This window comes from Eschscholzia californica, unplaced genomic scaffold (assembly GCF_041429995.1).
Source record: "Eschscholzia californica isolate CP2 unplaced genomic scaffold, dmEscCali1.0.p SCAF_6, whole genome shotgun sequence".
Taxonomy (NCBI): Eukaryota; Viridiplantae; Streptophyta; class Magnoliopsida; order Ranunculales; family Papaveraceae; genus Eschscholzia; species Eschscholzia californica.
Window position 1 is genome coordinate 39,843,785 of NW_028238483.1, and position 17,573 is coordinate 39,861,357.

Consider the following 17,573-nt stretch of genomic DNA (forward strand, 5'->3'; position numbering starts at 1 on the left):
CAGTTCGTGTCCAGTCACCAGTGTCATGTTCACGTGGTTAATGACTACATTGAAATATCATTAGGTAGTGTTTTTTTCTTCTCATTGTCGGAAACGAAATCTTGTAACTGTATTGTCCAATTTAACGGACCTAAAATCAGCCCTTATCAGACATTTAGACACGAGTCTGACAGAAACAAACATTCTGAAATGCGTCTCGAGTCATCCGGATGTTAGAGTTAGATTTCACATCTGACTGAAAGAAAAATTAAACACTACCGTAGTGTTAGAAATAACAGAGTTTACAAGTAACATGGATAATGACACCCCGTTAAGTTTGTTTATTGGTTTTTACTGTATCTGTTTTGCATAGTTCCTACTTTAAGTTTCAGTTCAAGTTTTCTCAAGCTGTTAAACGAGAAGTTTCCAGGACCGCATCTTGTAAACCGACAAACAACTATGGTAGAAAAAGTAGGAAATCGGAGTTTATTAATCTGATAATACAACTATGGTAGAAAAAGTCGGAATCTGTAATCATAGTCTATTACCCAAATTAGTACTTGAAATGGTTATCCGATGCATACCCATATACCCTTTCAAGTAGATTCCGACAGTGGGATTTGTCGATTTGGAGAAAATTCTTGTTCCTGTGTTTCTCTTTCCTTTTCAGAACATATTTGCTTTCTTCTAATCTTATAATAGCAAATGCTTATCTATCTGCTGCTACTGTAATATCTGCATGTGATGAACATTAGTTGGTAATGCCTGTTGGTCAAAGACCGTGCTCAAGTTCGAATACAGATCGTTTAATACTATCTATGCACAGTCCGACTTGGTGATAACTCCAATAAAGGAGGCAAGGCAAATTTGAGTGGTGCGAGCGACGTATGATGGTTGGGATTAGGGAAAATAGTGGTGCCTATATAACTTATCTATTTGGCATTTGCAATAAAATCTGTAGGAAAGTGACCTAGAATTGAGTTGTGATGAAGAAAGAAGACATTCATGGATGAAGATGGTATGGTATGTCTGACACCGTTGTATAGTTCACATGATCCATACATGCATGCATATATATATATATATATATATACACACATCTCCATGCATGCATGAATGAGGTATATGGACATTCAACTAAATACTTATAGAGAAGGGGGAGCAGAGAAGCAATTGACCCACACTTACAGAGATTCTTTGTGTTCCCATAACTCACACATTCCATCTCACCCCATCTCTTTCTTTCTCTACTTTTACCTACCTTATACTGTTTTCCTGCTCCAGTCCATCCATTCATTCACCTTGGGACCCTACCTACTAGTTATTAGGAGTATTATCATTTCACCACCCACCACATATCATATCCCCCAAACATTGCTCTTTTCAAATAAGCATGACATCAAAATGACCAATTCCAACCCATTGTGGAATTGAACTAGTTATTGATCTCACCAAGCTCACACTAGGTGCAACTGATTCTAGATCAAGGTTGCACACTAGTCGTTTGAATCAAGTCCGTCAATTTTGGTTGAGTGGTATCATGTATGTATGTCTCTTCAGTTACTTTAGGAGACTGATTCTGGAACAATCCTCTACTAGAGCCTGAAACGCGAGCTAATTTTGTCAGCTCAAGTCAACAAGTTGAGCCACGGATATATCCTGATGGAACATCTTGTTAAAGCAACACGATAAGAAAAAACAGTTTGAGTCTAACATAAGATCCAGACACACTATGCGCTGGGACAAATGTATCGCTAGTATGAAAACGCAAGAGTTATAAAACTTATTCAACTCTCACAGGCAGCAAGTTCATTGATATCTTGAAACGAGCAAAATATCAAAGTGCCAGGACATTTAAGAATGATCACCAGTACCCATCCCTCTACTCTACTTATAGGGAATGTGATTCACGTGGACTCTATCAGATTTTCCATATAATATTTGATGTAATTTCTTCTTATAATTGTGTCATTTTGTTTTTCCTCTGCCAGGTTTGTGAGTTAAGTTACGCTTTATAATAATATACATACTGTGAATTTCAACTGAAAATTTTCTCGATAATAGTGACAGTGGTACACTATTTTAGATAATTCTTCAGTTATATATACTCACATTAAAGCATTTAATATACACATGGAATAAATGAGAGAGAATTCCATACTATATAGTGAAGTTAATGAAGTAAACAGAAGTGTTAAATGTTTCCGCAGTCACAATCTAGGAGGCCCATCAAATTTAAGGTTAGGTTTTCCCTACATTCATATACTACGTGGGACCTTTCATAGTAGTTCTCTAGGCTGTCCGCCCATCCTTCCCCAAGGACCACCATGCAAACAAATCTGACTTGCCAACAACCTTTGATTGGAGCGTTAAGAAGTTTAGTCTTCCGCTTTAGGTGTCAAGGGTTCGAGGCACGCTAATCATTCAAAAGAAAAAAAAAGGATCAAACTTGCCTATTAGATCGTTCTATTGTTTGAGCCTAAATCACTTGACCTTGAAGTGGTGTTGCACGTATATGGAGTGTGATGTACAAATGAGTGGACGTCTGTGCATATAACTGTCTCAGAACGGGTTTGTAAGCTATCCACACTTTCAATCCACGAACAACCCGTGGGTTGTCTTTTTCTATAAGAGGTACTTAAGTTGGTTTACATCATACAAATCTCGGGTTTGAGACACCAATACTTATTATTCTTTGTAGAATAAATGTTAACAATCTTCACGGCTTTTAGAACAACTTTCATCGCTCTCAATTGTAGGTCGTCATAGTAGTATGAGATATATATATATATATATATATATATATATATATATATATATCCAAACACTTTGTAGTGGAAGCAATTGTCATCAATGTATTTGGAATAACATACATTGGTTATCTGACATGTAAGTCAACGATATGCGTATTTCTTTCAGAAACTAAGAAGCACTAGGTTTCACATTGTTGGAACTTGCCGTTAACCTTCACTTTCTCAGAGCAATTCCAATATTGATACTGCGTGCGATGCAGTTTACGTGCTTACTCAATGTTCTGTCATATGATATTGTTTTATTGTCATAGGATTAGGATAATGATCCCTAACATATGAAGGACAATTGACAGTGAAGTAAGCATTTGTGCATCAAGTTGAGTGGGACCCTTTCCCTCTTCTCTCTCTCTCTAAGAAAGACTTTGATTTTGAAAGAGTAGGGATGAGTTGTGCCTCACTGTGGGGGTGCCCGCCCACACTAAAACGGTTTTCTGACCTAATCCTAGTTTTAGAAAGTTGACGAACTCCCACGGGCGCTGACGTGGACTCCTATCTTTTTCTTATTTTAAGCAAAATTGTTGTTAAACTTGACAAAATTCCTTACTTCAATTGTCTAATTTTTAAGGTACATCCAAGTATGTGGGCATGTGTATTCAAAGAATCTAAAGTCCTATTTCGTTATTATGGAGGAAGATTAATTTTCTCTTCCCCTCTATCTTCTTTTTTTGAAATTTGATTTCAGTTTATATGTATAAAAATACGGTTTATATTGTTTGATTTTACCATTAATAATTTTATTTTCTATTGTTTCGCAATAATCTATTATATAAAACAGAAGGGAAAATGATGACTGGGACAAACATCCTTTTTTGATAAAGGATATTGTCTAGAAGCCCTTTTCAAAATTTAAGATATAGTCCTTCGTAGAAATATAGTTACCTATTTAAAAAACAATAATCCTTCCCTTCTAAGAAATAAAAATTCTAATTTAAGAAAAAAAGAAACAAAATAAATTTCAAGAGTTAAAAAAAGAAATTAAAAATCTCTCTCTCTCAATAAAATAATAATTAATTTAAGAGAAAAGAAACAAAAAAATAATAACAAATAAAAATCTCTCTCTCTCTCAATAAAATATAACAATAAATTTCGTAACATTTGATGTCCGTGTCCTAGGGCACGAGATATACCCTAGTGTATAACTAAAGTATATAATATTCATCAAATCAATACAACAACGTCGAAAGTACCTCCGTAGATTGAGTGGTATCTATATTTCGTTTTCTTGATTTTCCAATCATATCAGGTAATGATATTTCATTGTTTAGTCTATGCGTCTAGCCTATGATGTATTCATGTCAAATAATGTAGTGAAACTCAGTGTTTTCAAAGACATTAAAATGGAACTTGCAACCTTCGTGAGATATCCGGAGAGATAGCAGAGAGGAGAAAGACATTGTATATCATTCACATAGGAGAAAACAACATACTTTTGAATTCTAACGAACTCAATTTATGAAATACACTTTACGAAAACAACACCTCATTATTCTTCCACTACTCTCATTCAAAATGAAAGTGATGACATTTATCTATAAAAATATTCAAAATTTATTGTGTTAGTCAAAACATAAAATATACTTCTAAATGACTGTGGTTCAAAAAAAACTTTCTCACGGGAAATCAGTTGGCCCCAAAAGTAAGAAAGGGATGGGTTGGGGGGTTGGGCCAAAGCCCAAAGGTGTATTGTCGCTGTTTAATAAATTCGGTATCAGAAAAAGGAGGCGCAGTCCAGTCCAGTCCAGGCCCCCCTTCTCACCCCTAAACGACCCAAAGCCAGCCAGCAAGCCACCCCCAAGGTTTGCTTCTCTTAACTTGTTTGCAGGTTTCTTTCCAACTTGCAAAAGTGGGTCTCTCTCTCTCTCTCTCTCTCTAATCTGTTCACAAAACTTCCCTTCTTATCCCTCTCCACCTCTTTCTCTCTCTCCTATCTCACACACTTCTCTAGACAAAAAAATCTGCCTCTGTGATACAAACCAGCTTGTGAGTTTAACCCTTTTAAAATCCAAAACTCACTCTCTTCTAAGTCAGAATCTGATTCTCTACTCTTTTTTTTCACTTCATATCTTTGATATTTTTGAAGAAACAAACATTATGACTTGTTCAAATAACGGTGTCATAGATGCCTAACTATATTTCTAGCATTGTTATTCTTGGATAAATAAATACTATATATCATTTTTGTCATTAATAAACTTTGTTTTTTCTATTATAAATGGTAGATGAAAAATGTAGCTTGCTCCATACAAGTTTTTCATTTTTTTCTAAAAAATATCATATGCTTCGAGTCCGGATCGGCTCAAATATTCGAGAGGCCCCAAATGGAGTTAAAAACATTCTCGGAATAGACACATGTGACACAGGTTATATACTTATACGAATAATAATCAATGTCCCCATTCGCCATTTTAATCATTATACCTCATATGAAATTTTGAGGTTTGTATGACTTGCCTCCATTCCCTTTAAATATCTTAGATTTTAGTTTCCTTAAATTTTCTTCTACCAACCGACAAGCACAAAATGGGTTGCATAGAAAAACAAACACAAATGGGTCATTCCATAATTCCTTACTTGTGGAATGTACTAGTAGGGGAAAGTTTGTGAATTGATTAGAGAGAATGTGATTTACTAATTGCACATATTACACGGGAGTGGGAGTATCTAGCAACCAAGAATGTAATATATATAGGTCTTCTCCACTCATTGTCAATTAGTTTTGAATTGGATGACCACAAAATTAACATAGTATCAGAACTAGGTCTTCACGTGATAGACTTAAAAGCTACACGTGCTTCACGTCACTTGAAACAAAAAAAAATACGTGTTAAGCTAATCACACCACACGTGTGAGGGCATGTGAGAATAGTCTCACATGTAATCAAACAACTGAAACTTTTTTTTGTTGAACTAGGCAGCTGAAACTTAATTTTGTCAAAAAGATCGACCTAGACACTATACGGTTTTGTTATGAGTTTAAGCGCTTCAATGAAATAAATTGAAAATTTCTCAAGTATCTTTGGTTTTCCTCTTCTCTTCATATCTTAACCATCCTCCTGTATAAGAACAAATAGAAAGTTAGAAACTAAAGGGTTGAATGCTATTTTTGTAAAGCCAAACTACATGTTGGCAAATACACATTATTATCTCGATTTTAGTATATTTAGTGTTGTGCTTGTAGCAGTTTAACTCAAAATTAATTGATAAGGAGAGGAGACGGCCACTGAAATACTATCCTTCTAAGAGTACTTCTTGTTCATGTGGATCTATTTTCACAATGTCACATCATAAGTGATGACATTCTTTTGTGCCTACATAATATTTTTTAGATGACAACATGAAGTATATATGACCATCAAATTTGTCACGTGTACCAACAATTATTGATTGAAGTCGTATGTTAAAAGTGATTGAGTAAACCTTAAGTATACTTGAGATGATTAGTTCATCAGGTAAACATGCATGTTGAGTATACTCATGTTGGGGTCAATCTTCTGATATTTATAACTCAGGATGTCTTGATTAGCCACCATGGAGTTAGTGATCGATTGATAGCACAGAATTAATTTGGATCATTATCATTACCTCCACTCAAGCCAAGCAGCTTTGGATCGTCTTCCTAGTTTAAACACTTTACCACCTCCCTTTTCAATTCGCCTAGCACAAGAAAGTTGAACACTCCTGATGGCAAATAATCTTTCCTTTACTTAAGCGGTCAAGCCATTGAGCTTCAAATTTTTCTTCTCGGTTTAAAAGGTAATTTCTCTACTTATTTTGATTAGAACTTTAGGATGTTAAACTGTCGTTGTTCCTCCACTGAAGGCATTGCAACTTCAAATCTGCTTCTTCGTTTACCCGTTTTTTACTTCTCATTCAATTTTGAAGCCACTCAATTGTATGTGTTTAACAAAATTAGTTTATGAATCATATTTTTGTAGTCTGATTAAGTTACTAAATACGTGAGTGGGACAACTTGGAGGCCAGTCCCGGCTGAATTTAAAGTATTGTGAACTTAAACTACTTCATTATTTATACATAGATTAAAGTGAAGAGCATATTGGCTTCCTTTTTCACCAAAAAAAGTACTATCATGGACCATACCTAGCCCACCTGAGCTCCTTTTCATTAGAATCTTCTATTCATGTTCCACACTTCCACCCATAAATGGGGTCAAACAATTTGAGCATTATTTACCAAAAAAAAGTTATGTATGTATATATATATATATATATTCGGGTCAATTTTTCCGAGAATTCTAATGCTACATATCTCATAGTATCAACTAAAGGGTGGCAACTTTCATCAGAAAAAAAAAAACTAAAGGGTGGCAAGACCTCTGATGATGAAATTTCGGGCGGCATACATGTAACAAGAACAACAGTTGAAAGTATGGCTCCAAATGTAATCCTATATAAGGTTTTAATCCTACTTTTCATGTTTAAAAGCAACCCCATAATATTACCCCAAAAATAAAAAAATTTAGCAACCAATTAGTCAATTCATTTAAAGAAACAACTAGTCAATTGACAACATGAGACACGAGATATCGACCAACACACATACATCACTTTAATAACTTTTAAACAGTGTGGACAATGTAAATTAAGGAACACAAAATCCTAATCGAATCTCCAAATTCTCTAATTAGACCACCTTCCCTTCCTTTTGCCCCCTCATCTTTTTTGCTTTATAAACCCACGCTTTACTGTTTAACTAAAAAGATTGTGAGCCTTCCTTGACCACTCCAGCGTGCGCAACTGTAACGGTGAAATCACCTTTGTCTCTCTCCTATAAAGTCAAATTGACCCTTCAGCCATTGTATATTCAATGTCCATTTCACAATTTTAACCTGATTTTGGCTTTCAATTTGTGAAATGAACAAATTATTCTTTTTTATCTTTATTTTTTCGAAACTACCCTTGAGAGCCAAAATGAAATTAGTCTAACCTAGAAACTCTAATGTCCACATTATTTTTCCTTTTCTACTCCACTTCATCTCATATCTGCTTTACCTCACCTTTATTCTCTGGCAGAAGGTTGTCGGCAGTGTTCTTTGGCTGGCGACCATGAACCCTACAATTTTTCACATCTTTCTAATTCTTCTCTCTCCCAAGCGAAGGGGGGGAGCCCCTTCTCTGTGAAGGTCTGACAATCATATCATGAAGGTCTGGTTTACCATACGACAAAGTCATCTGAAGTTCGACATCCAAACAACTCTTTGGCTGGATCTGGAGTTCCACATACGACTCTCGTCTAGATCTAGAGCTCTGGATCTTGACTTTGTCATCTGACTTTGGAGTTCCAAACCGTTTATGGAGAAGGGGCTCCTCCCCTTTGATGGAGAGAGAGGTGGGGGGAGGAGAGAAAAAGAAGAAAGAGCTAGAAGAGAAGAAAATTGAGAAAAAGGAGAAAAACAAAAGGAAGCAGAACAGAGAGAAAAGAAAGGAGGAAATGAAAAAATAGGGGTGAAGGTTGTCGAGAATGTAAGTTACTGACTAACAACCTTCTATTAGAGAAGAACAGTGTGGTGGTGAGAGGATAGACTGGGTGGAGGGATAGGATGATGTATAGGAGAAAAGGGACATGATGCGGACATTAATGTTTTAACATTTTGGGATTAATTCTATTTTGGTCCCCAAAAGTATTTTTCAAAAAATTAAAATTGTTTTAGACCGTGGTGGTCAAACCGAACTACCCGACATTTATGGAGACCAAGACGACCTATTGGTTACAAATTGAAGGCATAAACAGTATTAATTCTTATACTATATATCTTCTCCACCACCTCTCTCTAAACCCTCTTTGTCTTTCTAAATCTATTTTCTTTGTCTTTCTAAATCTATTTTCTCTTTTCCTCGCTTGTATTGCAGCTTCAATTTCAAAGGAAGCAAGCGAGAGTTTTAGAGAGTTAGATGATGGTTTGGTTTTTTTTTGTTAAGGATAGATGATGGTAGTGGTGGTCGGAACAGTGTGATGGTGGAAAGTTGGCCGAAAAGGAACTTTTTATATTTGGGTTTTAAAAAATTTCTGAAACATTCTATTGTGTTATCCGCTACTAAACCTATATCATTCTTAGGACCCATCTAAATATATGAGGTCAAAAAAGTGTTGCATCATTTAATTGTGAGTTAGACTCCCAAATAAACAAATTATTGTTAATTTTTGTGGAGATTTTACCCTACTGAAAATAAAATAAAAAGACCAATTAATAGTAAATTAATACCCATCTAAATATTCATTTTTAATACCCAAATTAACCTCTTGAAATTTCCCGAACTAAAAAAGTTTCTCTTCTGAAAATGGTAAAAAATACTACTCATTTCCTTCAAATTAAAGCATAAACACAAACATTACCAGCTAAAATAAATAATACACTCATAATGTGCCGATTTTTGTTCCCGCCGATACAAAATCTGCCGATTAACCGGCAAGCCAACGACCAGGAAAAACTCTAAGAAGTCGCCGATTTTTTCTATAGAGCAGCTAATAAAGAATCTGAACTAAATAAATCGCCGATTTCTTCAAAATGATCATCAACTTGCCACTTAATAGATGATCCAAAATCTTGATTAGAATCCAAGAAAATATCACCAAAATCGTCACCAAACAAACTTGTCTCACCGCCAAAAAGCTCTTCCGGTGTATCCAAAAAATCGTTAATGAACGGTGTATCAAACTGCAAAAAATCGCCAAAATTTTCTTCCGGCAACAAACAACTTCTTCTCTCTTGAAAATCTTCTTCTTGTTTTTCTTTAAAAACCGGTTGTATCCGGTTCGATGCTTCATCTGACCGGAATCGGAGAACTGAAGTCGGAGATGAAACATTCTGTGTTTCCTCTTCTTCTTCATTTGAGTCGTAACCTGAAGTCACTGTTGTAATGTTTATTACTGGTTGAATCTTCGTCGTCGGAAGAGGGGGTGGAGCCAGTTCATTTTCAGACTGCTCCGGTTGTTCTGGCTGTTCCGGCGGTGGTTCCACCGCCGTGACTGGTGGCGGAGTAGCAAAATTGATCATAGATTCTGGTTTGTTAAATTTAATAGCAGCAGTATCATAAGCTTTAGCTGCTTCTTCAGCTGTATTATAAGTACCAAGCCATATTCGTACTCTTCTAATCGGATCTCGAATCTCAGCCGCCCATTTTCCCCATGGCCGTTGCCGTACTCCTCTAAACTTCTTTCCGGTGGAAATAGGACTAGTCGTATTTGTACATGATTCTCGTCGCCGGTTAATCGGAGATTGGGTAGATTTCTTCCGCCGAATAGATCTTCCACACCCATTAATATTATTATTATTAATATCGATTGAACGGGATTCGATATTAATTTGATTTATATATCTTTTGACTCTTTTTCTTTGAAAAATGGCATCTTCTTCATCACTTGATGAATCAGTGGCATCAGGATCAGTAACTGAGATTCTTATAACTCTTGAAGAAGAAGAAGAAGATGAAGATGAGGTTGAACAACTATTGTTTTCAATCTGGGTATTGTTTGATTTGATGAAATGTTTTAGTAATTTCTTAGTAACATTTTTATGTTCTGTGTATTTGATGGGAGCAAAAAAACTGGTTTCCATTGATTTATGCTAGTTTCTCTCACTAGCTTGAAGCATGGAAGTGAATAAATGGAAGAAATCAGAGAGAGAGAGAGCAAGGAAGAAAGGGAAGGTGATTGATATGGAAAGAAGTTGAATGAGAGAGAGAAGTTTATAGGAGGAAATTTACGAATCGGGGAAGATTAATGAGGATACGTTATTTCCGGCAACTTATTGTCGATTCAGAGCTGCAGTTATAGAAAAAAGATTTGTTTTTCCGGTGGGAGATTTCGTAGGAGATATTTTTAGAGTTCTGGAGAGAGAGAGAGCTCACAGGAACACACTAAACCCCTGTTTTATAGGATCCCAAAAGAGCCTAAAACGGTAAAAAAAAAATATTATGGAATTTGAAATTATTATTTTAAATTAACTATTTTTAAGAAGAGAAATTCATGTAATTGCAAATGGCCCTTTAGTCCGGCCTTCCAAAGGTCAACATTGCTAAAGCAACTCCTATCCGGGGCCACTCAAGCCCAAAATTTGAGCTTTGGGCTTAGGTCAGCAATTCCAACCTGGGTCGGAGGGGGTTGAGTTGAGACTCAACCCCAACTCTTCCCTTCAGCCGGTTCCCGAATGACTCCTCAACTTTGAGAAAAAGTTTATTATTTCGAAAATAGTTCAGACACATGTTTTACACATATACAAGATCACGCACGTTTTTCGCGCACCCACAAAAAAATCACACACGCGTTTCTCACATGCACAAATTTTAGGCCTAAAGAGGGGTTGGGGTTGGAGCTGAATTTTTGAGGCCGAGCTGAGGCTGAAAATTCTGGTTGAAAAAGTGATTTTTTTCGGCCTAAGACATGTTGAGGTTAGAGTTGTTTTAAGGGCAACTCTAGACCCAACCTGACTTAGGCCCAAAATAATACTTTTTCAACCTAAAATTTTTAGCCTCAGCTCAACCTCAAAAATCAGCTCCAATCTCAGCCTCTCTTGAGGCCTAAAATTTGTGCTTGTGGTGAAAACGCGTGTGTGGATTTTTTGTGATTGTGTGAAAAATGTGTGTGATTTTGTGTATGTAAGAAAGACGTGTTTGAACTATTTTCGAAATAACGTGTTTTTTTCAAAATTGAAAAATTATTCGGGGACCAACACGTTGGTGAGATATATTTTAATTATTATTGTGAGTTTTTGTTAGAGTTTAAAACAAAAATAAAACTCATTGAAGTTTAAAAACAAAAAAGTAAAAGTAATTAGATTGAAAAAATTGAAGAAGATCTAGCCGTTGGAGAAAATCCAACAGCAAAATCAACCCCAACATGTTGACGGTCATGCTGGGGGACTTCCGCCGACCATAAGCTTAAGATCAGCTGAGACAATGCTTGGAGTACCCGACTGAGGCCCCTCAGTTGGGCACAGGTTAGAGATGCTCTTAGTCCCGGTCTCTCTCTTAAATTAGGGTTGTCACCATCCTACTCAGAATTAATTACAATGAGCGGAAATAATTTAGGCGTTGTTCTTTTGGTTACTAATTATCATGTAAGACATTCTCACAAAAATGTAAGTTTTAAGGTTTTCAACATGAATTTTAAGAGTTTTTATATGTTTATAAATGTCTAATGGTCATTGAACATACTTCTTCGGTTCATGTTATATCTTCGTACACAATTTTGATGACGTGTCAATATCATATAATAACTATAATGAATTTTGGGGTATTTTCCATATGAAAATTTTCACCTAATTATTGGGCAAATTCATCTATAGCCTTTGTAATGGAGTAACTCTTCCATTTGGCCCTCTAGATGTCTTTTTTTTTTATGAAAATCCCTCTAGATGTTAGCAACCCCAATATTGGCCCTCGATCCTTTTTAACTATTCCCTACAAATATGCAAGCACTAGTTTTTTTGTTCGTAAGTTGCCTTTTCTTTTCTCTAATAATAAAAAAATCATTACCTGTGCTTTCATGTTTTCACTTGATTAGTTTCTCTTTTCTCCCTCGACAAAAGATAGAGGGTCGGTCAATCCTCTTCGCTAAGAACACTAGAAGGAGCCTACGACAAATCTTTTACTCTCCGTTCGGGTATCTTCTTTTCTCTCAATTTGTTACCTCCTCTTTCTTCATCACACAACCAAATCCGATTTGGTGATTAAATCCAATAAGGAGACATGGACAATGAGAGGATAGCAAGGAAGGGATACAAAGAGAAAAAGTAAGATAGTGAAGGTAACAAATTAAGAGAGGATGTAACACATAGACAGAAGATAGAAATGATTCAGTTTCAAAACTGTACCTTATCACCAATAGGGGGCAATGGGTACTCGTTTATCCAGAAGGACCAGAAGCAGAACTGTATATGTCAGTTCTAAGTCCTCATTCGTATACCCGATAAGGATTTAATACTCGATGGGCATTATCCGATTAGAACATATAAGATTTCAATACCAATTAGGTAATACCCGACGGGTACTTAGTTGGTATTATATAAGCTTTTATTGTTGTCACTATTAATAAGAATTAGTGTGGATCTTTTATGAATCAACAGATTAAGAAACTGAATGAAGAAATCTGAAGGGAGAAAATCTGAACGGAGAACCTCTGAGTGGAGATCCAGAAAATCTAAACGGTGAAAATCTCAACTAAGGCAAACAAGGTCGCACCTTTTAGTTAGAACGGTTACCCAGTTAGTTTCCACCTTCTAAGTCCCGGATTTAAGACACATACTATTTATCTTTCTAAAAACAAGTAAACAAGGTCGCAACCAAAATGACAAAGAAACCCATAATACTCCTCTTAGGCAAGCTTAGGTAGTTGACTGTAATGGTCATTACAAAGACACTAATACATCGGTGCAATGTGATATACACGATAACTGTCGAAATATTACTGGTCTAAAGTCTGAAGAAATTAAATGATCTAAAGTCGACGAAATAAAATGACATAAACCCCACATAAACTATTTTATTTATACTCAAATTCAATATTTCTGGATTTGCATTTTTCTACAGGATCGAACTTGTGACCTCCACATTGCGGAGTAGATGCACTTATCAACTGGACTTCTGTTGACTCTGTGGCTAAATTTGTTTAACTAATTGTATTGGTTCCAATCTTTTTCCATTGCCTGTATTTACCTTAAGGGCGTACCCTTAAGACACTCATAAAGACAACCCAAGCTAGAACTATTGGATTTATTGTACTATTTATTATTTTTAATATATCAATTGTTTTACAAATTAAAGAGAAAGATATTTTTGTAAACTAATAGCTAAAAAAAATAGCTAAAGTGATTCACCAGTTGGATGCATGTTTATGACTTAACATATTTCAGACATAATTAATTTGAATTTAAAGGGTATGCACCAAAAACGATAATACCTTGAGACTAGGGACATCTTCAAACCAAATATAGAAATTTATTTTTATGTATTTTTGTAGAGAGATAAAGAAATATATATTTTGAGATTTTCAACTTATAGAGAGATGTGTAATGTAATGAAGATATTGTGTGTGTGAGTGTGTTATTAGCTAGAGATCCCATGTTTAAGAGAAGGGTATGGATTTTACTAATATGTGGATCACCAAAGACAAATTCAATTAATCTCTTAGTTCTCTCCTAAAAAGCATGTATTTGCATCAAAACAAAAGACAAGTCAAGAACTACATTGAGTTTCACAAACTTTATATTACAAATATTGCTTGCTAGTACTATATATATATAATTCTAAGTACTTTGGAAGTGAAATTAGTATTATTTTTGGTTTCTATCTCAAACTACTAAATGGCCTATTTGTTTTTACTGCAATTGGGTTTCTTGTTTAGCTTCATTAGGGACAAGTCAATGAGCATCAAACCCTAGATGACTTCTATTCATTAACTAATGATCTCTCTAGTGAAATTTTTGTTTTAGTTATTGCTAATCATATATATTCATTTATTCAAATTGGTTAACATCAAACCCTAGATGCTCTAATTTTGAGTTCATAAATCTCTTAATCACATACCTTCTTATTGTTTCTACATATGATAGGATGTGCATGAGTTCTTGTGCAATTGTGCTTGATCATCCAACACACCTTTCCACTTGATTAAATCTTAAGTATACACATCAAAAATTACTTTTTATTGGAGTAAATGACTTAAAAAAAAAAAACTTACCGAATGTGGTTCTCACTTCAACAACAAAAAAACATCTTAGATTCTATAGTTTCGTTTATTTAGAAGTTATTCTATTTAAAAATATATTACTTAATATTAGGAAACGTCTAATATTCTAAAAAAATATTGAATCAATTTAGTTGATAAAGATTCATCAATTTCTTTTAATTGACGATTTTATTACGTTTTTGGAGTTTTAATATATGTTCTAAACCTTTATCAAGATTTCTCTTACGTCACTATATTTAAATAAGGGAAATGATAGAGTGCCCAGCTAGAATGCCGACTAAAATGCCTAATTTTCCTCGTTTAGAAATAAAAGTGATCACCACCGTAGACCGTAGTCGAATTTGAAAAAAAATCTTGTTTTTTTAGTAAATTCACGTCAGCTGGGCATTTTAGTGAGAACCGAGCTGAACACTCTAGCATCTTCCTTTAAATAAACATTCTCATTATAGCGTGCATTTGACCATGCTTAGTCAAAACCTTCAATGCTTCTTACTCTATATAATCTGCAAAGCCATGTTATTATCCTATAACTTTCAACACTACCAGTTATTATAAGAGCCTTTACAAAATCAGATTGGTGAATATACATAATGAAATTCAAGATTGTGATAACGAGAGAGATAAGCTGAAATTAATATGATGTCAATTCCATTCAAGAATTCGGACCTACATTTACCGAAAAAGTCATGAAAGGTACATATTTTATTTGACATGTTTGTGAATCCCATTTACAACCTAATAGACAGAATGATTAAATAAAATTTGATTAAGTAATTGTATAGAACTAACCCATATTTACAATTTGTTGACTGATTTGGTGTCTTTGTTTCCACAAAACTTCTAACTAATCGAACTAAACTAGATTTCTAGAATCCACAATCACTCATCACATAGTAATATATATAAGAAATTCTAAATATTTAAAATAAGTAATCGGTTAAATGAGTGAGGATGGACACTATCACGTGCATGCGTGAGAGTGAAACACACACTCGGCCGTACAACTAATAATAAAAGAAAGGAAGCAAAAGAGATCAAAAGACAACAAGAATTCAATGTTTTCACATTAAAAGGATTAAAATACATGATTTATGTTTTTCGAAAAATCTAAACTTTTGCTTCTTATAATAAAATGTTTATAAAACTTAGCTGATAGGTTCTTAACTTTGGAACTTGCATTCATGTGTTGGTAATTTTAGATGTGAATATCTTATTGGATCCAAAGGCCTCTTAAAATGTGCTTGAGGTAAGAAAAAGAAAACTAATTTTTGTCATTCTAACATATTTTTATGTACACTATAGAGTGCTTCTACGTTCGGAATAGTATCGCGCTAAGTCAACTACCACTGATTCGGACTTCAAACATCACAGTTTGAGATCAAAATCATTAAATTGTTTTTTTCTTTTTTTTGTTAAATTTGAAAATATAACTATGATGTTTGTTCATTAAAAAAGGAAAGAAATTGATGAGAACTTTAGGAGTCAATTACATAGGTGTTTGCTTCTTAGTATATATCCCCCATAAGGTAACACAATAACAAAACTTCTCATCTAAAAAGAAGGAATCCCACCTTGGTTATATGAAGGAATTTTTAGCTTTTAATTTTTCACATAAATGCATGCACAAAAAGAGATTATGAAAGATAAAGTAAAAAAGAAAAAAGAGAAAAAAAAAAAATAGAAGAACTCTGATTTTTATAGAAAGGAAGCACAACTCTTAAATAAAATATAATCTCTTCACCTCAAAAGGTAAACTCATATCTTCTATTTCAAGCAAGAGATGTTTTGCACAACTCTAGTCTCTCTCTCTTTTGAGTGTTTAACTGTTTAGTTGACTGTTATCATGTTGCATGCATGGGTTGACTGTCTTAAGTTATAAAAAAATATTTAACAATTTATTCACGAAAACAAAATTTTGAAGATATTAAATGTATAAGATGGGTTTAAGAAAATGCTAATGTATGGGTGTATGGGCCTTAAGCCCAATTGATTGTCCATCTTCAAGGCTTTAAGCCTTCCAATGTATTAACTTGTAATATTGTTGAGTTTTCGGTAGCCTTCTTGGCTACCATTACTCGGTCGATTAATGAACTATCTTGCTTCTTCCAAAAAAAACTACTATACTGAAGAGGTCATTTCTCAGAACTGCAGTTTTGAAGTAAAGCTAGTTCTTACTAGCATTAAGAATCTGTTATCATGGTTTATAAAGTTCCTTTACATAGCTCTTACAGCATCTCCAATGCAAAACTCAAATTGTCCTGTGTGTCAAGGTTCAATTGAGTTTCTCTTTCCTAGATTTCAATATTAAGATCCTCAATTCAAAAGACATCTCCAATGCAACACTCCAAAAACTTAAAAATAACTTAGGATTTATTTCTTAGATGGTTAGATTTGCTTTTAGTGTTGAGTGGTCAATTGAGATCTTCAAGCGAAATCTCAAATATTGAGTTTCAATTTGAGATATCTCAACATTAAATGATGTCACGTCATTTTGAGATCCAAATTGAGTGTTGCATTAGGGAGAGTTTTTTACAAAAAAAATTTAGGGCACACTTTGAATTTTTCAATATGAATATGCAACAAAAATTTTAATTGTCTTATGTGTCAAGTTCCAATTACGATTCTCACTCTTACGTAAGAAACACAGAGATCCTCAATACTTTTGTGTCTCCAATCCAAACTCAAGACTTGTTTTATTTAGCTAAATAACGCAATTATTTTTGTAAAGAAGTAATTTAATTATTTTAAAAGTATAAAATACTTTATTTTTATTGGTTAAAATTCAAATATTGATAAGTTTGACAATTAGAAATATTTTAAGAGGGCATTCTATTTTTTACCGTCAGATGTCTATATTTAATTACCTCCACATCATCTTCAAAATCTATATTGAGTGTTGCGTAAGAGAGAGCTTTAAGAAAAAATTTAAATTTAAAAAAGTTTCTAAGATTGGTTGTTGCCACATATTTTAAAATTCAAATCCATCTATTAGTAGAATGTTTTTCAAAAGTTTTAAACATCTAAAGTAATACTAACTTCTGAGACTTATCTATCAAGCTCTGGGAGATAACTAGAGAA

At 34.3% G+C, this 17,573-nt stretch overlaps 1 protein-coding gene across 1 annotated transcript; it reads right to left on the bottom strand.

Moving 5' to 3' along the window:
* Positions 1 to 9,027: 9,027 nt before the first annotated feature.
* On the bottom strand, positions 9,028 to 10,649 carry LOC147534763 (ethylene-responsive transcription factor CRF1-like). The gene has a single exon (XM_086648306.1). The coding sequence runs from the start codon at positions 10,363 to 10,365 to the stop codon at positions 9,262 to 9,264; it is 1,104 nt and encodes a 367-aa protein (XP_086504432.1). The 5' UTR covers positions 10,366 to 10,649; the 3' UTR covers positions 9,028 to 9,261.
* Positions 10,650 to 17,573: the final 6,924 nt, after the last annotated feature.

Bases quoted from the DNA above. Each gene is read 5' to 3' on its own strand.
- LOC147534763 (XM_086648306.1), bottom strand. From the start codon at position 10,365: ATGGAAACCAGTTTTTTTGCTCCCATCAAATACACAGAACATAAAAAT.